We start from the raw sequence: 22092 nt of genomic DNA, 5'->3' as shown, positions 1-22092 counted from the left end.
GCTGCACAATGAAAATACCTGATGGACCTCTGTGGGGTGGGAGTCCCACAGTTCAGAAGGTGCCACCAAGAATGCCCTCTCCTGGGCTGGCCACCCCCCTGAGCTTCTGAGAACTACCAAGAGAGGCCCCTCTGCTGATTTCAGCACCTAGAAGGCTCTGTAGGGAAGGAGGTGGCCTTTTAGGTGTTTGCAGCCTGGGTCTAGGGCTTTAAAGACCCAGAAGGTACTATTGGAGGGTTTGGAATTTTTAACATGCTTTTGTTCTGGGCTCCTCGCCTCACCACTAGCAGCCCTGCTTGTGATTCCCAGCAACTAATATTTCAAGGCCCCTGGCACCGTTCTTAACAGGAGGTAGAACCTGCCCTTGACGCATAGCTGTCAACCGTCCCTTATTTGGCGGGAAACTCCCTTATCCCAGCGCCGTGTCCCGCTGCTGTCCCTTATTGATGATGTCCCTTAAATTTCCCGGATTTCAAAGGAAGCAGCTTCCCTGCCGGCCAGGGAGGGGGGAGGCTCCAACTGTGTTGCTTGGCTGCCCGGCCCGTCCCCCTCCGGCCTCCTCTCACCAGCCTCGGCCTCTGGGAGCCCCTCTGCACCGGGACTGTCGGGAGCCTTGGGCCCTTCCGCCGCCATCCTCCTCACAGCCGCTGAACTGAGCTTCTCTGCCTGGGACCTCCCCTCTGCCTGCCGCTGCCGCCGCTCCCGCTAGACCCTACTGCGGCTGCGCTGCTGAAGGACCCGGATGAGATGGGCAGCCTGGCGCGGCATATGAATTACTGAGGAGCCTTGAGAGGAGAGCGAGGGCAACCATAGAGAAAGCAGTTCAGAGAGAGGAGGATGAGGTGGAGGCGCAGGCAGGTGTTCCAAGGGCTAACCATAGAGGGGGAAAGCGGAGGAAGCACTGCAAGCGCTTCTCCCATAGATTTGTAGTGGTAGACTAGCATAGATGGTCTGACCTGCGGGTTTACTTCGGGTGCTATTCCCCCCCCCTTCCTCCCACCCCGCCTGATGGAACTGAGAGCTGCAGATGGAGCACGAGAGAAAAGATACAGAACTGCAGCAGCATCTTTGTAGCTTGGACTTTGTTTTGCGCGAAAAGTGGTTGCTGCTTGTAGTTATTTAATTGCAGTGTTTCATCAGCTGGTGTCTTGAGCAGCAACCTCTGGAAACGAAGGGCTAAAAACCAGCGCTGCTCTCCCAAATTATCTGGTCCCTTTTCACTTTGTATTTCAGCTGGTTGACTAAAATCCCTTATTTTGGCTGCTGATCCCTTGTTTTCAAATCTGTAAGTTGACAGCTATGCCTTGACGACTCAAGAGCTCTTGACCCAACTGCACTGTAGTTGCTGGAGATCACAGGAGGAGAGAGGGCTCTTGTGGTCAGATCCTGCTCTCAGACTTCCCTTTGGGCATCTATCTGGTTGGCCAGAGTGAGAACAGGATGCTGGATTGGATGGACCTTTGGCCTGATCCAGCAGGGCTCTTTTTATGTTCTCCAGCAATACCAGGCAGATATCCCACAGAGAAAGCTCTTCTCTCTATCAGTGGTTCTCAACCTTGGGTCCCCAGATGTTTTTGGCCTACAACTCCCATGATCCCTAGCTCACAGGACCAGTGGTCAGGGATGATGAGAGTTGTAGGCCAAAAACATCTGGGGACTCAAGGTTGAGAAAGGCTGCATGGGTAGTGAAATAAAAAAAATTAAGGTATTATATATATAATAAATGTTCATAAATGTACCAACCAAGTTCATACATGGATGTGTGAACCACATGTCTGGAGCAGCACAGGAGGACCGCCCTGAAACCATTTTCAAATGTGTTTTCTGCAAGGAGGGAGGAGGTGGGGGAGCCTCCCCATTGTCTTTTTGTTCACAAATCCTGTCTTAAGGGTATGTTTGTGTATGAATAGGGTGAGCCTGTGACCTGGCTCAGGAACTAAGTATTTGTCATTACAAAAGTCTGGCCAGGCTCCCCAGGGTATCCAATCAAGTAAGCATTAACAGGTAACCTGCCAAACAGGAGGTAAACAACACACTCAGATTTCTGCTGTAGACCACCCTTTCTGTTGTTACGGAAAAATCTAGGTGTGAGGCTGCTCAGTCACCCAGCTCGTCGGGCAGAGCCCACGGGTCCCTGCAGAATAAAGGAAGGAGTCCAGCCAACCGGAGCAAATAGCTATAGACCAAAGTTTATTGCGCAATAGTTTCAAAGAGCAAATTTGAACCCCAAGGATGGAGTGACAAAGACTTTTAAAACTTTCCCACCATATCCCAGAATACAGTTCGTACAGCATCATTGCTACATCAATACTACATCACTGACATGTCACAAAAGGTGAGGGGTTAACCTTGGCAAACATGTCCAGACAAGTCCTTGGTACAAGATTAGCATAAGCAGACATGGCAGGGCAAGACTCAGGTATAAGATTAGCATAGACAAATATGTCTTAAGTACCCACCACCCAAAAGATTTGGCTTCCTTTGGCTAACAATGAGCCCAGCAATTGTCACCTCTGGGAACTTCCTGGAGTCCTTTTTCAAGGGGAAAATAGCTTTGGAATGGAGGAAACTGGGAAAGGTTTTATATTATTTTTAAAGCTAGGTAACTTCCCTGAGCTGTCAAGTTGAAAGGATACATTCAGGCATAATATTTGTAATATTTAACTTTAAAGATGTGCCCCTCCCGGTAATTTCCGTAACACTGTGATGTAGGTATGATGTATCTGGGGGTGGTGGTCTTGAGCTACACCCCTTCTGTGATGTAGGCATGATGTTTCTGGGGGTGGTCTTGAACTCCAAGGCGGGCAATTTAAAATGTCTATATAAGGGTGGACACACCTTTGTTCTGGGTCCTCCTCCTTCTCCTGCATGTGAAGGGGGCACCCTGTTGCAACAGTTCAATAAAGATCAGGCTTTGCTTCTCAATATTCTCAGGTTGGCCTCTGTTATTTTCTCCGACCGATGAAGAACCTGCAAAGGACTCTGTAAGGGCTCTTGTGTCCCCCATAAGGGAATAAGGGCAGATTTACGTTTATTACTGTTATGTACTAAAGTTCTCACCCTGGGCCAGCAGGGGGATACTGTAGATAGTTTTCACTCAGGTCCACATATGCAAATAAGGGATTGAAAGTGACGTTCAGTGATTGGATAGTTACAGAAAATGGTTACTGTTGTGTTCTAGTGGAGCTCTATATAAGCAGGCTGGCTGAACCCTTCAGTTCAGTTCTGTTCTGTGAATAAACAAGAGCTGTTTGAAGAATTGCTGTGTCGTCTGATATGTTCACCCACAACTTAACAATTACAGTAGGCAAACTAAGGCCCGGGGGCCGGATCCGGGCCAATCGCCTTCTAAATCTGGCCCGCGGACAGTCCGGGAATCAGCGTGTTTTTACATGAGAAGAAGAAGAAGAAGAAGAAGAAGAAGAAGAGTTTGGATTTGATATACCGCTTTATCACTACCCGAAGGAGTCTCAAAGCGGCTAACATTCTCCTTTCCCTTCCTCCCCCACAAGAAACACTCTGTGAGGTGAGTGAGGCTGAGAGACTTCAGAGAAGTGTGACTGGCCCAAGGTCACCCAGCAGCTGCATGTGGAGGAGTGGAGACGTGAACCCGGTTCCCCAGATTATGAGTCTACCACTCTTAACCACCACACCACACTGGCTCTAGAATGTGTGCTTTTATTAGAAATGTATCTCTGGGTTATTTGTGGGGCATAGGAATTCGTTCATATTCCGCCCCCCCCCAATATAGTCCGGCCCTCCACAAGATCTGAGGGACAGTGGACCGGCCCCCTGCTGAAAAGGTTTGCTGATCCCTGCTCTAGATGCATCTTCATAGCACGGACAGCTGCACCAGTTGCATTTCTGCCTGTGGTCCAGCTGCCGCAGACTAAGGGAAAATGCTTGCCTGGGTCTGGGGCCGATATCCAACCCTTTGTGAATGCATTGGAAATGCTGCAGGATTCCTTAGTTTGCCCCCCACATTTCCCCACCCGCTTTCTCAGCTGATTCCCCCTTTAAGAGACCTTTGCTGCGTTTCCCCTTTACCTCTCTCATTTAAAGGTTGCAACTTGAAGCCGGCGTCTGATTGGTCGGAACTCTGCGGTGCCGCCTTCTGGTTGGTTCCCGCGGCTCCCTCCCCGTTTTCCGAAGAGCATTGGGTTAGCCTACTTGCCTTTCTTTGGGGGGGGGGGCAAAAGAAGAATCTAAATATAGATACTTTCAGCTAGGGATATTTGAGGCTGAACTCTGCTGAGAAAATATACATAACAATAAATGCTTTTCGGAGCTATGTTCTGTAGCAATGCGTAATGGGTTGTTCTTCTCTGGTGGGGGTTATGCAGATATCCTCCCCCGCATTGCTAAGAGAATGGTCCATTCCAAATTAAGGAACAGGGAGGGGTTACCCCTTTCCATGCGTGCTTTGCTCCCAGTTTGGGATTCCTTTTTGCAAAGCCTCTAAAGAGAGAGATATATACAGTGTGTATCCGTAGGATGTTGCTTCCACTGTTACAGAGAACGCTACCCAGAGTGGGGTGAGTTTGGATAATTGGGGGCGAGGGGGAGACTATTTGGGGAGGGGGGCAAATCTTCTCTTTCCTGTCTTGAATCCCGATTTTCCAAGTGTGGGGCAGTCAGGCTGAAACCACCCCATCTCAGACTGTGCTCCTGTATATAATAATAATAATAGCAGCAGCAGTAGTAGTAGTAGTTTATTTATACCCCGCCAATCTGGCTGGGTTTCCCCAGTCACTCTGGGCGGCTTCCAACAAAACACTAAAATACAATAACCTATTAAACATTAAAAGCTTCCCTAAACAGGGCTGCCTTCAGATGTCTTCTAAAAGTTTGTTAGTTGTTGTTCTCTTTGACATCTGGTGGGAGGGCGTTCCACAGGGCAGGTGCCACTACTGAGAAGGCCCTCTGCCTGGTTCCCTGTAACTTGGCTTCTCGCAGCGAGGGAACTGCCAGAAGGCCCTCGGCGCTGGACTTCAGTGTCTGGGCAGAACGATGGAGGTGGAGACGCTCCTTCCGGTATACTGGACCGAGGCCGTTTAGGGCTTTAAAGGTCAGCACCAACACTTTGAATTGTGCTCGGAAACGTACTGGGAGCCAGTGTAGGTCTTTCAAGACCGGTGTTATGTGGTCTCGGCGGCTGCTCCCAGTCACCAGTCTAGCTGTCGCATTCTGGATTAGTTGTAGTTTCCTGGCTGGCTTAAATTGGATATTGCAAAGCCCCTCTTATAGAAGTCTGAAAGTGACCCACCCCCATTTTGAAAGGAAGGTTTTCTTGCCACTATCTGATCACTCTTTGGGATGGTGGGGGGAGTCTGGAGCCCTTAGTTCTAGGGGTATCTCTGAAGTAACCTCCTTCCTTGCGTGCAAAAGTACCCCTCCAGTAAACAAAGATCAAACCTGGGCAGTCCCTTCTACTTTTTTTGGGGGGGGGGGTTAGGGAACCTCCTAGTAGCTTCCCCAGGAATTACTTTTCTATTCATTCCTCAATGAATAGCCCCCTTCTACTGATTCCTAACGTAAGGGCCCCTTCCTGCAAGCCTAACTTCACTTAATCTGTGAGTTAAGCTCCATTCAATTCAATGGGACATTTATGTATACATAGTTAGGATTTCAGCCATGATCTCTTTCTGTCTCCTGGATCTTACTCTCTTGTGCTGTTTTAAGGATTTGCGGTTTCAAACTGTCAGTAAACATTCTATTGGTGGATGGTAGCAGGGGACTGAGATCTGTATTTGTTGAGCTGTGTCTCTCATTAGCCCTTCTTTGAGTAAACTCAGAAACTTAATGGACATTGTCAAACTTGAGACCATTAATTTCAGTAGGTCTAATTTGGGTAAAACTAGCCCATAGTATTTCTTTCCAGGGACAGGCACCCGTTTTCCTCTCTTTTTATCTCCAGAAGCCTTTCGCTTTCTGAGACTTTGACCATGCCCGAAAAGAGCAATTTCCCCAAATTCAGATAACCTGGAAAAAAACAGACCTGGGGGAGGGGTTCTTAGGTGTCTTTCCCTCTCTCCCTAGGCAGTCAAAGATTTTGCAAGGAGCTTCAAGGCAAGAACTTTGACAGAGGTCGGGTGGCTGCTCTGATGACATTTTCTGGCCTGTCGTCAGCAAGTGGAATTTTTTCTTTCTCCCCCCCACCAGCAAAAGAACTTCAGTGGGAGGTTAAAAGATGATTCTAGCTCTTAAAAATTAAACTGCAGGAGGAGAACTTCTGCATTTTTGCCCTTCAGAGTGCTTGCCTTAACTTTATTTGGAAAAGAATTATTTATAGGCTTTAAATTAAAATGCTGATCCCAGGCTTTACTGCTAAATTCATTATTATTGTTAATTACCCAACCTTCACCCTAAGGCGATCAGGTCCTTGAGGTGGTAAAACCAACACGTGATTTTTAAAAAGACGCACTTGTGTTGTTGTTTTTTAAAATTCAGACTGAAATAAAAATGAAATAAAATATTTAAAAAGATAGCAACAGGGCGATAGTTCCCATTCAGCTTTGGCAGACTTGGCCAAATGGAAACATCACAATTTTGGTGTGGTCTTACCAACTCAAATCATTTGTCCATTTAGTTCAGTGCTGTCTACTCTGACTGGCAGCCGCTCTCCAGGGTTTCAGGCAGGGGGAATCCCAGCCCTAGCTAGAGATGCTAGTTATTGAATCTGGGACCTTCTACTATGCCCCTTTCAGATGCAGCTGAACTACAACTCCCACCGCTGCTGGCTATGCTTGCTGGGTCTGCCGGGAGTTGTAGTTCAGCAACATCCAGAGGGCCTTAATTCTTAAGTCTATCTCTTGCCTCCCGTTGACATAGACTCCTGGTAATTCCAACAGTCCCACAGTCCTGTTATCTCTATCTGCCTCGCACCTTTCCTTTCCTTATCGCAGCTAATGAGGGCTTGGATTTTATCAGTGCGTGCATGAGATAACAGACCGGCAAAGCCACCATCTTAGGAAAGCAAACATAGGCAGCCGGTCTGCTTTCCCCATGTCTCTCCAACTGCACTTGCCCTAAAGTTCTTAAAGAAAATTCGAGCTGGCTCGCTGGCCCGGTGCGGAGAAGAATGTCAAACTTTGCACCAAGACGCACAGGTCCAGCTACAGTCTGCTGAGCAAACTGTTGAACTTTGGACTGAAGGCCAAAGCATTGGGCAGGCTGCGTTGGCAATGGCAGCGTCCCTGTAACAAGATTTTTTGCTAGTACTGTTGTGGATGTCATTCTGTATCTGTCATCCGCCACGGCCTTTCTGTAAAAGAACCCAGCAGCTTTGTTGTTGTTTAGTCGTTTAGTCGTGTCCGACTCTTCGTGACCCCATGGACCAGAGCACGCCAGGCACTCCTGTCTTCCACTGCCTCCCACAGTTTGGTCAAACTCATGCTGGTAGCTTCGAGAACACTGTCCAAACATCTCGTCCTCTGCCGTCCCCTTCTCCTTGTGCCTTCCATCTTTCCCAACACCAGGGTCTTTTCCAGGGAGTCTTCTCTTCTCATGAGGTGGCCAAAGTATTGGAGTCTCAGCTTCAGGATCTGTCCTTCCAGTGAGCACTCAGGGCTGATTTCCTTCAGAATGGAAAGGTTTGATCTTCTTGCAGTCCATGGGACTCTCAAGAGTCTCCTCCAGCACCATAATTCAAAAGCATTAATTCTTCGGCGATCAGCCTTCTTTATGGTCCAGCTCTCACTTCCATGCATCACTACTGGGAAAACCATAGCTTTAACTATATGGACCTTTGTTGGCAAGGTGATGTCTCTGCTTTTTAAGATGTTGTCTAGGTTTGTCAGCTTAATAGGGGCTAATTCGCAAAGGGACCCGAGAGCTAACATTTCTCCCTTTTCTTTCTTTCTTCTCCCACCTGCGCCGCTGCCAGGTTGCGATGGCAGCACCGAGCCACTGCAGAGGTGGCCAACGAACCCATTTTGGCATTCAAGTCCGGCAGCCCCGAACGAGCAGCTCTGCAGAAGGTACTGCATAGAGGAGATATACGCACTTTGGTCATCCTTGAACTTGACCATCACTTGCCTTTACTGCCCCTCACTGCCTCCGTCACAACTCTGCCTTCTTTTAATGCCAGAATGGGGAAGCCTTGGCCCTCCAGATGTTGCTGCCACGGCTGATGAGAATTGGGAGTCTAGCAACATCTGGAAGGCCCACAGTTCCCCCATCCCTAAACGAGACCATCACTTGCCTTTACTGCCCCCAGCTACCGTATTTTTCCATGTATAACACGCCCCTGTGTATAACACACCCTCTCTTTTACGGGACTAAAAATTGAGAAAATGGGGGGAGATTGCCCAGAGTTGCTGAGCTTTTTTGGGGAGGGGATTGCCCACAGTTGCTGAACTTTTTCGGGGAGAATTGCCTAGACTTGTTGAAAATTGCTCACCCACAGGACTGCTACAACCAATCGCACACACATCCACAAAGCCACCAATCATCTGCACACTCGCCGAAAGCAAGCGCCAAGCACCCGCCCAATTGCCGCAGCAGCCAATAGCCAGCGGACCTTGACGCACCCACCAATAACACGCAAAAATGCCGCTGGCAATCTCCTACTTGCGACAGCCAACAATTGCTTGTCCCAACTCTTCACTATCCTTGTATAAGACGAGCCCCATTTTTTTGCATAATTTTCAAATAAAAAACCCTCATCCTATACATGGAAAAATACGGTACTTCCATCAGCTACTGTTTTTCTTGTGCATTTTTTACTTCTTCATACCTACTTCCTTGGGTTATGGGGCTTTTCATGCCAAAGCGTTTTTACTGTTATGCCAACTTAGGTACCCTAATTCGAAGCATCCTCAGATTTTGCATCCTATTCAACTTCTAGAGTGTCATGCTGTTTTGGAAGAAGTTAAAGGTAAAGGTAACTGTTAGGTCCAGTCGTGACTGACTCTGGGGTTGCACGCTCATCTCGCTCTATAGGCCGAGGGAGCCGGTGTACAGCTTCCGGGTCAAGTGGCCAGCATGACTAAGCCGCTTCTGGCGAACCAGAGCAGCGCACAGAAATGCCATTTACCTTCCTGCCGGAGCGGTATCTATTTATCTACTTGCACTTGTGCTTTCGAACTGCTAGGTTGGCAGGAGCAGAGACCGAGCAACGGCAGCTCACCCCGTTGCGGGGATTCGAACTGCCGACCTTCCGATCGGCAAGCCCTAGGCTCTGTGGTTTAGACCACAGTGCCACCTGCGTCCCTTTGGAAGAAGTTACATAACCCTTAATCTTACTTATACATGTATGGGTCCGAGTGACAGACGTCTTTGTTACATATCTTTAGGCACCAGCCAGAAACATTCTTTCCCCTCCAGGCCTTTGGCTACTTCAACCATCTATGGCCTTTTAAACTGTGTTATTGTTTTTGTTTGTTACTACGTTACGTATTTTTATGTTTTTATGTTGTAAATTACTCTGTGATCCTTGGATAAAGGGCAGTATAGAAATTTAATTAATAATTGTAGTTGTAATAATAATAATAATTTTAATGCAGAGATGGGGAATGAACCCATGGCTTACAGATATTGCTTAACTACAGTTCCCATCCGCTGTTAGAATCTCAGATATATAAGCTGGGCACCAAATGGCTCTTAACTCTTTCTGTAGGCTCTAAATGATTTGAAAGGCAAGACCGAATCCATCCCTTGTGTCGTCGGAGGAGAGGAGGTGTGGACGGCCGATGTGAGGTATCAAGTCTCGGTGAGTTCCGTTGGCAAACTTCCGCTTATTTTGTTAGTGGCCTGACATAGCCCTGTGATGAATTTTCCCTCCACTTCCCAAAACCACTAAGCTGCCGAGATTTTGCTTTTAGATTTTGTTTGGGAAGGATAACCTCTCTGTCTTTGGAGCCTGTGGCGATGTAGCTGTTTGAGTGTCAGGCTAGGACCTGGGAGACCTGGGTTCAAATCCTGACTCAGCTGTAAAGCTCTCTGCGGGGACCCTGGGGGCCAGTTGCTGCTTTTGCCTATCTCGCAGGGTTGTTGCTGGGTTTAAGTGAGGGCAGGGAGGAACTATGTACACCCCTTGAGCACCCTGGAGAAAAAGGCGGGATATAAATCTAATGAAAGAAAATCTTGTTGGGATTAGTTGCTACCTGGGTAGCCCTTGATGTGAGCTTGAAATACTCCTTGAAATATCTTCTGGAATGCCAATGGGCTTTATTCCTAGCTAAGACTACTGCTATCCTATATAAATTTAGGTAAAAGTAAAGGGACCCCTGACCATTAGGTCCAGTCGTGGCCGACTCTGGGGTAGCGGCGCTCATCTCGCTTTATTGGCCGAGGGAGCCGGCGCACAGCTTCTGGGTCATGTGGCCAGCATGACTAAGCCGCTTCGGGCAAACCGGAGCAGCGCACGGAAACGCCGTTTACCTTCCCGCCGGAGCGGTACCTATTTATCTACTTGCACTTTGATGTGCTTTTGAACTGCTAGGTTGGCAGGAGCAGGGACTGAGCAACGAGAGCTCACCCCGTTGCGGGGATTTGAACCGCCAACCTTCTGATAGGCAAGCCCTAGGCTCTGTGGTTTAACCCACAGTGCCACCCGCGTCCCTGTATAAACTTACCTGGGAGTAAATCCTGTTGAACCTTGGGAGACGGGGCTGGTTTCTGAGTAGATGGGCAGAACGTTACTATAAGGACCTCCAAAAATACCTTTCTTTTCTTTTTCAGCCTTTCAACCATTCCCACAAAGTGGCCAAATACTGCTACGCAGATAAGGTGAGCAGCGCCTGCGTCGGAAGCCGTGTCTAGAGGCAGATGTGCTGCTTGGGCACGGATAATTTCCTGGTGGCAGAAATGGGATTTCCTGCATGCTCTACCTGTTGAGCTACAGTCCCTCTCTTACCTCCCACGGCGGCCAATCAGATGCCTCTGGTTGGCCCACCAGCAGGGTGCAAAACTCCCCAACGTCCAGTACTCAGATGAATGCTGCTGTCCTGTGGCAGGGAATGTCGCCGGTGCTGTGTGCATCGAACGGCGGAGGAAGTTATTCTCTCTTTCTATTCTCTTCAAACTGGATTTAATAATAATAATAAATTTTATTTATATCCTGCCCTCCCCAGCCGAAGCCGGGCTCAGGGCTGCTAACAACAATAAAATAGTACAACATTCTAAAATCATTTCATTATAAAATTAATTCAACTCAAATTGATGGCAACCATTAGGCTAAAGTTCTGTGAAGATTGCCAAAGGAGGGAGTCAGGCTGTGCCCTGACCAAAGGCCTGGTGGAACAGCTCTGTCTTGCAGGCCCTGCGGAAAGATCTCAAGTCCCGCTGGGCCCTAGTCTCTTGTGACAGAGCGTTCCACCAGATCGGAGCCACAGCCAAAAAAGCCCTGGCTCTAGTTGAGGCCAGCCTTACTTCTCTGTGGCCTGGGACCCTCAGGATGTTTTTGTCTGAAGACCATAAGTTCCTCTGTGGGACATACCAGGAGAGGCGGTCCCGTAGGTACAAGGGTCCCGTAGGTACAAGGGTCCTAGGCCGTATAGGGCTTTGAAGGTTAAAACCATCACCTTAAACCTGATCCTGTACTCCACTGGGAGCCAGTGCAGTTGGTATAGCACCGGGTGAATGTGATCTCGCAGCGAGGACCCGTAAGGAGTCTCGCCGCGGCATTCTGCACCCGCTGGAGTTTCTGGGTCAGTCTCAAGGGCAGCCCCACGTAGAGCGAGTTACAATAATCCAGTCTGGAGGTGACGGTCGCGTGGATCACAGTGGCTAGGTCAGGGCGAGAGAGGTAAGGAGCCAACTGCTTAGCTTGGCGGAGATGAAAAAATGCCGCCTTTGTTATAACTGTAATCTGCTCCTCCATGGAAAGGGAGGTGTCGAAGATTGCACCCAAACTCTTAACGGACGGTGCTGGCACTAATTGCGCCCCCGCAAGAGATGGGAGTTGCCCCCCCAATCCCATATCGTCCCTTCCCAGCCAAAGGACCTCTGTCTTCAATTTATTAATTCTTATAAACCTCCCCTGTCGTCTTCTCTGCCAACCAGGACTTGCTGAACAAGGCCATCAACGCCGCTGTGGCTGCCCGAAGGGAATGGGACCTACGGCCTGTCCAGGACCGTGCAGAGATATTTTTCAAAGCGGCCAACCTGCTGAGCGGTCCCAGGAGAGCGGAAATCCTGGCCAAGACTATGGTGGGACAGGTGTGTGGTGTGTCGCGGGTCTAAAACCCCAGCAGGCTGTGCAAGGGATTATGGGAGATGTTTCTGTGGTTAGGACCCTCCTCTGCATTCCCGCGTGCTGTGTTGAGTTAGAAACAAAAATCTGAAAGAAGAAGCAATATCATTTGTTTGTTTATTTTTACTAAAATATTATATACAGTGGTACCTCTGGTTACGTACTTAATTCGTTCTGGAGGTCTGTTCTTAACCTGAAGCACCACTTTAGCTAATGGGGCCTCCCGCTGCTGCCACGCCACCGGAGCACGATTTCTGTTCTCATCCTGAAGCAAAGTTCTTAACCTGAAGCACTATTTCTGGGTTAGCGGAGTCTGTAACCTGAAGCCTATGTAACCCAAGGTACCACTGTATTATGAGAGAGGGCAAAAGCTCTCTTTATTCACGATGGCAGAAAATCTCTGTAATATCTATCTATCCTTTCCTTTAGTCACCTTCCTGCTAAAAAAAATTAAAGGCGAAAATCAAATGCTTTCTCTTTTTTCCTCGCAGGGAAGATTGTGGCCCCTCCTGCATGATTTGCCCCTTTCTGTATCTTAAAAATGATTTTCAGTTTATTTTTAGGGCAGAGATGGGGAACCTGTATACAGTAGTCCCTTGGATTAAGAACTTAATTCGTTCTGGAGGTCCGTTCTTAACCTGAAACTGTTCTTAACCTGAAGCACCACTTTAGCTAATGGGGCCTCCCGCTGCCACCGCCGCGTGATTTCTGTTCTCATCCTGAAGCAAAGTTCTTAACCCGAGGTACTATTTCTGGGCTAGCGGAGTTTGTAACCTGAAGCTTCTGTAACCTGAAGCGTATGTAACCCGAGGTACCACTGTACAGACTCCGCTAATCCAGAAATAGTACTTCAAGTTAAGAACTTTGCTTCAGGATGAGAACAGAAATCGTGTTCCGGCGGCGCAGCAGCAGCAGGAGGCCCCATTAGCTAAAGTGGTGCTTCAGGTTAAGAACAGTTTCAGGTTAAGAACGGACCTCCGGAACGAATTAAGTACTTAACCTGAGGTACCACTGTACTGCTTGATTGCAGGGGGCTGACCCTTGGCAGCCCCTTCCAACTCTACAGTCCTTGGATTGTATGATTGCAAAAGAAAAGAAACCCAATCTTTTAGCGCCTAGACTTTGGAACTCCCTTCCTCTTGACACCGGGCAAGCATCTTCACCATACACTTTCTTCTGAAAATGTTTTTGATTAGGCAAAGCCGATCCAGGCACGTGGAATGCTTGCGAGGGTTTTGACCCGATTTTCAACACCTTGTTGATTTTTGTTATTTTTTTCCCAGTGTTTCAAATGTTTGATTTTAACTTTTCTTTTTAAAGTAATAATTTCATTGTTCTGCTCATTTTTTTTTTTATGAACGCTGAACAAGTATTATGTGGTAGCTCTGCGTTAAGGGGAGGGAAGCAGAGGCCCGTGTGGATAAGGGACCGAACATGAACTTGGAAGAATGGCAACTTTGGAAAGTTTTGTTTGTTTAAACCAGGCAAAGACCGTCATCCAGGCAGAGATTGACGCGGCCGCGGAGCTCATCGACTTCTTCCGTTTCAATGCCAAATACGCCGTGGAGCTGGAGGAGCGACAGCCGCTCAGCGTTCCCCCCAGTACCAACAGCATGATCTATCGGGGGCTGGAGGTGGGGCACAAAGGTTGTTCCCCCCTGGGGTGGGGTACCCTGTATGCGACAGTCAGGATAGAGACCATTGTGACTGCGGGGGTGGGGGGGCGGGGGGCGGGTTGGACCAGAAAATCCTTGAGGGTTCCTTCCAACTCTGTAATTCTATGATCATAAAGACAACAATCCATGCAGAATCCTGGACAATTCTGTGCCCAGGGCAGCTGTTTACCAGCTCCATCTGGTACGCAGGCTGAGACCCTACCTGCCCGCAGACTGTCTCGCTAGAGTGGTGCATGATCTAGTTATCTCCCGCTTGGACTACTGCTATGCGCTCTACGTGGGGCTACCTTTGAAGGTGACCTGGAAACTGCAACTAATCCAGAATGCGGCAGCTAGACTGGTGACTGGGAGTGGCTGCTGAGACCACATAACACTGGTCCTGAAAGATCTACACTGGCTCCTAGTACGTTTCCGAGCACAATTCAAAGTGTTGGTGCTGACCTTTAAAGCCCTAAACGGCCTCAGCCCAGTATACCTGAAGAAGCATCTCCACCTCCATTGTTCTGCCCAGACACTGAGGTCCAGTGCCGAGGGCCTTTTGGCGGTTCCCTCGCTGCGAGAAGCCAAGTTACAGGGAACCAGGCAGAGGGCCTTCTCGGTAGTGGCGCCCGCCCTGTGGAATGCCCTCCCATCAGATGTCAAGGAAATAAACAACTATCTCACTTTTAGAAGGCATCTGAAGGCAGCCATGTTTAGGGAAGCGTTTAATGTTTAACAGACCACTGTATTTTAATCTTTTGTTGGAAGCCTCCCAGAGTGGCTGGGGAAACCCAGCCAGATGGGCGGGGTATAAATAATAAATTATTATTATTATTATTATTATTATTATTATTATTATTATTATGTGCTTTGCTAAATGGCGTTCACCCCCCCAACTTCTGACCATCTTATTAGTCCCGCCCACCCACCTTTTCTGACTTCTGCATGGTTTCAAGCTCGCCTGTGCACAATGAGGGCTAGAAGCTTTGCAGGGTTGTGTGTTTTTTTAAAAATGAAAACGAAGTTTCTCAGGGAGCTGCAGCCCTGTGCATATTTTTTAAAAAAGATGCTACAGATGCTTATGCGGGCTCATTCGCTCGCTCGATCGCTTGCGCCTTCCCCTTCCCCCCCAGAAACTCTTCCGTGGCTGCTTATTCCACGGTCCTAATTCATCCTTTCCCCCCTACTCCTGCAGGGTTTCGTTGCTGCCGTCTCCCCCTTCAACTTCACCGCCATCGGAGGGAACCTGGCAGGAGCTCCCGCTTTGATGGTGAGTAATCGGGGGGGGGGGGCGCCCTGGGTGGCTCTTTGGTGTTTCGTCCTCCCCCCACCAGCCAGTGGCAGGGGGAGTTTTGGGGAGAAGTGTTTCTCCCCCCTCCCCTCTCTGGGCATCACGTATTTCTACACCCAGCCCTGTGCTTTTTGAACACCAGGGGGGGTCCCTCCCGCTGCCCGCTGAGCTGAGCATCTCACGGGGAAAGCGTTCCGGTTCTTAAACATCACCCTCCCTCCCCTCGCCATCCTCTGGACATTTTAAAAAAAGGTCTTTTTTTTAACACTAGGATACTTCCTCAAAGTTTGCTAGGCAATCCTGAGACGGGGAGGAGAGTGGGTTAGGGACAAAAGCACCTATCCAAATCTCTCAAATTCAAGAACGTAAAAATTTAGGAATAGTCAGGCCACTGTCCCAACTAGTCCCTCAAGCGCAAGGGCCTTCTCCCCTCCTGCAGTTTTCCGCAAAAGAGAGGTTGGTAGCCATCACTGCCTCCTGTGGCAGGCAGTTCCATAGTTTATACACTGCATGAAGAAGTTATTTCTTTTATCTTCCAATGTTCGGCTGCGTTGGAGGAGTTCTAGTGTTATGAGAGAGGGAGAAATATTTTCTCTCTCCGCTTTCTCCAAGCCACGCACAAATTTGTAAACTTCTATCATGCCCCCTCTTCCTTGCTTTTTCTCAAAGCCATGAAAGGTTACATCATTTGGGACTTTTTAGAGCAGGGTTTCCCAAACTTGGGTCTCCAGCTGTTTTTGGACTACAATTCCCATCATCCATGACCACTGGTCCTGCTAGACATGGATGATGGGAGTTGTAGTCCAAAAACAGCTGGAGACCCAAGTTTGGGAAACCCTGCTCTAAACTAAAAAGTCCCAAATGATGTAACCTTTCATCGCAGGGGAGTCTCTCCTCCCCCTCGATCGCTTTAGTTGCCCTGTTCTGAACCTTTTGAAACTCAACAGTGTCCTTTTTGAGGTGAGGCTCAACCTTGGAAACTCTTTTGTAGCTGCAGGGCTCATCCCTGCCATCTCCAGGTAGGCTTGAGATGTCCTTTTTGTGAAGCCCTGGGAGCCGCTGCCAGTCAGTGTAGACAATACTGAGCTATATGTACCAATTGGTCTGATAAGGCAGCTACCTGTTCAGTGTTCAGCCTGCTGAGTGAGACCACAGCGAGCCCACCTATTCTTGTCTCTCCTGCTGTTTGTCCCCGAGCGACTGGCATTTTGGAGGTAGACTGCCCCCGTACACAAAGGCTCCATTCCATGCCACAGTGGCTATTTAAGAACACCCAAAGGCCCAAAGTCAAGCCAGCCTCCTGCTTCCCACACCAGCTGATCAGACGCCTCTGGGAAGCCCATAATCAGGGCACGAAGGCAACAGCCCTCTGCCCTTGTTTCTGCAAAGCAGCTGGCATTCTGAGGTACACGGCCCCTGAACTTGGAGGTTCCATTTAACTGTCCTAACTAAATACCAATTGCGTTGCAGGCGGGTGGACTAGAATCCCTTCCAGCTCTACAATTCTATGATTCTGTGACAAATCTGATTTGCTTTGTGGCCTTTGCTTTCTCCCAGGGGAACGTGGTCCTCTGGAAACCTAGCGACACAGCCATGCTGTCCAGCTATGCCGTCTACAAGATCCTTTTGGAAGCGGGGCTCCCGCCCAACGTCATCCAGTTCGTCCCGGCCGACGGCCCCGTTTTTGGCGATACAGTGACAGCCTCGGAGCACTTTTGTGGACTCAACTTCACCGGCAGTGTACCGTGAGTTAGGACGGGTGGGAGACCTCCTGTTTGTAGGCTGCCACCGATTTGAAGTTGTATTTACAGGTTGTTCTATTTCCTGTTCATAGGCTGCCACTTCCTGGAAGTCCTGTTTACGGGATGCTCAGCTTCCTGTTTACAATCTTCCACTTCCTGGAGGTCATATTTGTGGGCAGCTCAGCTTCCTATTTATAGGCTGCCACTTCCTGGAAGAGTTGTTTACCGGGATGCTCAACTTCCTGTTTACACACTGACACTTCCTGGAAGTTGTATTTGCAAGTTTCTCAGCTTCCTGTTTATAGATTGATACTTCCTGCAAGATGAATTTGCAGCATGCTTGACTTCCTGTTTATAGGTACCACTTCCTGGAAGAGATGTTTACGTGTAAACAGCTTCCTGTTTACACACTGACACTTCCTGGAAGTTGTATTTGCAAGTTTCTCAGCTTCCTGTTTATAGACTGATACTTCCTGCAAGATGAATTTGCAGCATGCTTGACTTCCTGTTTATAGGTACCACTTCCTGGAAGAGTTGTTTACGTGTAAACAGCTTCCTGCTTACACACTGACACTTCCTGGAAGTTGTATTTGCAAGTTTCTCAGCTTCCTGTTTATAGACTGATACTTCCTGCAAGATGAATTTGCAGCATGCTTGACTTCCTGTTTATAGGTACCACTTCCTGGAAGAGTTGTTTACGTGTAAACAGCTTCCTGTTTACACACTGACACTTCCTGGAAGTTGTATTTGCAAGCTTCTCAGCTTCCTGTTTATAGACTGATACTTCCTGCAAGATGAATTTGCAGCATGCTTGACTTCCTGTTTATAGGTACCACTTCCTGGAAGAGTTGTTTACGTGTAAACAGCTTCCTGCTTACACACTGACACTTCCTGGAAGTTGTATTTGCAAGTTTCTCAGCTTCCTGTTTATAGACTGATACTTCCTGCAAGATGAATTTGCAGCATGCTTGACTTCCTGTTTATAGGTACCACTTCCTGGAAGAGTTGTTTACGTGTAAACAGCTTCCTGTTTACACACTGACACTTCCTGGAAGTTGTATTTGCAAGCTTCTCAGCTTCCTGTTTATAGACTGATACTTCCTGCAAGATGAATTTGCAGCATGCTTGACTTCCTGTTTATAGGTACCACTTCCTGGAAGAGTTGTTTACGTGTAAACAGCTTCCTGCTTACACACTGACACTTCCTGGAAGTTGTATTTGCAAGCTTCTCAGCTTCCTGTTTATAGACTGATACTTCCTGCAAGATGAATTTGCAGCATGCTTGACTTCCTGTTTATAGGTACCACTTCCTGGAAGAGTTGTTTACGTGTAAACAGCTTCCTGTTTACACACTGACACTTCCTGGAAGTTGTATTTGCAAGCTTCTCAGCTTCCTGTTTATAGACTGATACTTCCTGCAAGATGAATTTGCAGCATGCTTGACTTCCTGTTTATAGGTACCACTTCCTGGAAGAGTTGTTTACGTGTAAACAGCTTCCTGCTTACACACTGACACTTCCTGGAAGTTGTATTTGCAAGTTTCTCAACTTCCTGTTTATTGGCTGATACTTCCTGGAAAGTGTGTTTACGGGTTGCTCAACTTCCTGTTTATAGGTTGACACTTCCTGTCCGTGGCAGAGTGCAGGAGAGGCAAAGCCAGAAGTACTTCATTTTGTTCTCTCTCTCTCCCCCCTCTTTTTTTCTTCTTTTTGATTTCAAGTGTGACCAAACTCTTGCTTTTCAAAACAATAAAAATGCTAATGCTCTCACACCAGGAGTCCCACACTCCGGCGCTAATTTATGAGCTCCCCACCTTTTAAGGAGCAGGGGCGCATCCGAGCGTGGCGCTCGTTCAGAGGTTTAGAGGAGGCTGGCGCTTTTAATAGCCTCGCAGTCTTCTGAGAGCCAGAGATTGCAGGAGAGGGGGGTCAGGCCTGGGTGGAAATGGCAACTCCCGCTCGCCCCAGAAAACAGCAAATTGTAATGGGAGGGAGAGAGAGAATCTGCTGATGCAGCCTCTGCCAGAAATTAAGCGGCTGGCTGGTGGCAAACCAAGAATTTGGTGCCCTGAGAATTGTAGAATTGTTAGAGATGGAAGGGACTCCACAGGGACATCTAGTCCAGCCCCCTAGAGATTGAACCCAGGATCACATACAATATGTTTAGGGGCAGGCTTGACAGATCGAAACAGAGATTATGTGTGTGTGTAACATCACTGTTCATACGAACATCGAAAGAGCCTGGGTTCTGAAATTCTGCATCATGAGAGCCAGTGTGGTGTAGCGGTTAAGAGTGGTAGATTCGTAATCTGGGGAACCGGGTTCGTGTCTCCGCTCCTCCACATGCAGCTGCTGGGTGACCTTGGGCTAGTCACACTTCTCTGAAGTCTCTCAGCCCCACTCACCTCACAGAGTGTTTGTTGTGGGGGAGGAAGGGAAAGGAGAATGTTAGCCGCTTTGAGACTCCTTCGCGTAGTGATAAAGTGGGATATCAAATCCAAACTCTTCTTCTTCTTCTTTTTCCTCCCCTCCTTTCCAGAACCTTCAAGCGCCTCTGGAAGCAGGTCTCCGAGAACCTGGATCGGTACCGCACCTTCCCACGGCTTGCTGGGGGTAAGCGTCTGATGTGGGTGATGCTGCCCCAATTCTCCACGGAGGCTGGAAAGACTTGAGTTGTTCCTTGCATGAGTTGCTGTTATTTACTCCTTTCTTCCAAGGAACTAAGAACATAACAACAGCCTGCTAGATCAGGACACATGGCTCATCCAGCCCAGAATCCTGTCCTCACAGTGGCCAAGCTTGATGCCTCAGTGGGAAGCCCACAAGCAGGATCTGAACCCCAGAGCCCTCTCCCCATCCTGCCACGTTCAGCAACTGATATTCAGAAGCATAGCTGCCTCCAGCTGTAGCCATTGTGGTTGTTAGTCACTCAGTGAATGCATGAACTGCTCAGGAAGGATGGAAATAAACCGATCTGCGCTGTGCGATGTGCAGCGAACCTTTGGAACTCCCTGCTGCAGGACCTGAGCAGAACAGCAACTCTCCCCACCCCTCAAGGCTCTTAGGAGAGAGCACCCTTGTGCTTGAGCTTTGCTTGTGGGCTTCCTGTAATGGGCATCTGTTTGGCCGCTGTGAGTACAGGATGCTAAGCTAGATGGCTTGATCCAGCTGGGGGCTTCTTATATTCCTCCGGGAGGCATGTGGATTGGAAGGCTGAAATTCAGGTGATGGTTTTCACGGAGACTCCGAGTTGCCTTCTGCCATGTTTCATTCATTCATTATAGAACTGTACAGTGGATGCTCGGCTTGCAAACATGATCCGTGCGGGATGCAGTTTTGCAACCCGCAGCGGCACGTCTGTGCACACGTGGGTTGCGATTCGGCGCTTCTGCGCATGCGCAAAGCACGATTTAGCACTTCTACGCATGCGTGACCGCCGAAACCCGGAAGTCACCCGTTCCGGTACTTCTGGGTTTCGGCAGCCTGTAACCCAAAAAAAGGCAACCTGAAGCGTCTGTAACCCGAGGTATGACTGTACCTTGGTTTTCGAACAGCTTAGTTCTTGAACGTTTTGGCTCCCGAATGCTGCAAAACCAGAAGTGACTGTTCCGGTTTGTGAACTATTTTTGGAAGCCGAACATCCGGCTGGGCTTCTGATTGGCTGCAGGGGCTTCCTGCAGCCAATCGGAAACCGTGCTTTGGTTTTCGAACGTTTTGAAAGTCGAATGGACTTCCGGAACGGATTCCATTCGACTTCCAAGGTACGACTGTATTTCAGTGCTGCTTTTCACTCGCTTGAGCCGCAAAGCGGTTTTGCATACGGTAATAACATAGCAGAGCGTCACGACCGCAACATAAATTATATAAAAAACAAGCAACAATTCAATGTTTGATGGGGGGGGGATGTTTGTGTGAGGATTTCGACTCCCAGAAACTGCAGGAGTGTCACCGCTAGACTCGGGTCGTGCTCAGGGTACCAGGCTGGCCACTCTGAGAAGAGGACGCTGGGCCAGGGTCCTGATCCAGCCACAGGGCTCTTCCGACGTTCTCACAAAGCACGGAAGTCAACGCCATTCTGCCGCTCAACTCCTGTGCCAAAGTCTCCCTTCTCTCTCCCCCTCTGCGCAGAGTGCGGCGGCAAGAACTTCCACTTTGTCCACTCCTCGGCGGACGTGCCCAGCGTGGTGAGCGGGACCCTGCGCTCGGCCTTCGAGTACGGCGGGCAGAAGTGCTCGGCCTGCTCCCGCCTCTACGCCCCCGACTCTCTGTGGCCCCGCATCAAAGCCGCGCTCCTGGAAGAGCACCGGAAGATCAAAGTGGGCGATGTGAGTGGGAAGACTCCTCTCCCGCTGAAGGGGCTTTGCGGCTCAGCGGGTGGCTGATGGGATTAGAGGCTGCACTTGGCTGGCTGCTAATTCCCATTGAAGGCACCTCTTTATCCCCTGCTTTCCCCCTCCCCGCTTTCGGGACCATCCCTGCCCCCCCCCCGCAATGCCTGACACCCCCTTTCCCTACAGAACTCTCTCCTTCGTCCTTAGTACAGTGGTACCTCGGGTTACATACGCTTCAGGTTACATACACTTCAGGTTACAGACTCCGCTAACCCAGAAATAGTACCTCGGGTTAAGTACTTTGCTTCAGGATGAGAACAGAAATTGTGCTCCAGCAGCGCGGAGGCAGCGGGAGGCCCCATTAGCTAAAGTGGTGCTTCAGGTTAAGAACAGTTTCAGGTTAAGAACGGACCTCTGGAACGAATTAAGTACTTAAGCCGAGGTACCACTGTACTCTTTCTCTCTCTCTCTCTCTCTCTCTGGCAATTAGGAATTGACTTGTTGCCTACACAGGCAGGGATTGGTTGCACAGAACAGACTAATTTAAAAAAACAACAACCGCTGCCTTTTGCCATCCCTCCCTTTTTCTTCTTAAAGCTATTGATGGCTACTAGCCATGGTGGCAGGACGCAGGTGGCGCTGTGGGTTAAACCACAGAGCCTAGCACTTGCCGATCAGAAGGTCAGCGGTTCGAATCCCCGCGACGGGGTGAGCTCCCGTTGCTCGGTCCCTGCTCCTGCCCACCTAGCAGTTCGAAAGCACATCAAAGTGCAAGTAGATAAATAGGTACCACTCTGGTGGGGAAGGTAAACAGTGTTTCCGTGCGCTGCTCTGTTTTCGCCAGAAGCAGCTTAGTCATGCTGGCCACATGACCCAGG

General features: G+C 48.9%; 1 protein-coding gene across 1 annotated transcript in view; it reads left to right on the top strand.

The window, feature by feature from the left end:
* The first annotated feature begins 4376 nt into the window (after nucleotides 1-4376).
* The window catches only part of ALDH4A1 (aldehyde dehydrogenase 4 family member A1), a 31659-nt gene continuing 13943 nt past the window's right edge, over nucleotides 4377-22092 (top strand). Inside the window, exons 1-10 of the mRNA XM_081017963.1 lie at nucleotides 4377-4535; nucleotides 7886-7979; nucleotides 9620-9712; nucleotides 10684-10731; nucleotides 12007-12162; nucleotides 13681-13830; nucleotides 15047-15121; nucleotides 16700-16887; nucleotides 19423-19496; nucleotides 21012-21208. Of these exons, the coding sequence (XP_080874089.1) occupies nucleotides 4495-4535; nucleotides 7886-7979; nucleotides 9620-9712; nucleotides 10684-10731; nucleotides 12007-12162; nucleotides 13681-13830; nucleotides 15047-15121; nucleotides 16700-16887; nucleotides 19423-19496; nucleotides 21012-21208 (1116 nt within the window). The 5' untranslated portion in view covers nucleotides 4377-4494. The remainder of the gene's footprint in view (nucleotides 4536-7885; nucleotides 7980-9619; nucleotides 9713-10683; nucleotides 10732-12006; nucleotides 12163-13680; nucleotides 13831-15046; nucleotides 15122-16699; nucleotides 16888-19422; nucleotides 19497-21011; nucleotides 21209-22092) is intronic.

The sequence above is a fragment of the Podarcis pityusensis genome, assembly GCF_964106645.2.
Source record: "Podarcis pityusensis genome assembly, chromosome: 8".
NCBI classification, from domain to species: domain Eukaryota; kingdom Metazoa; phylum Chordata; class Lepidosauria; order Squamata; family Lacertidae; genus Podarcis; species Podarcis pityusensis.
This window is presented reverse-complemented; position numbering and strand designations above follow the sequence as displayed.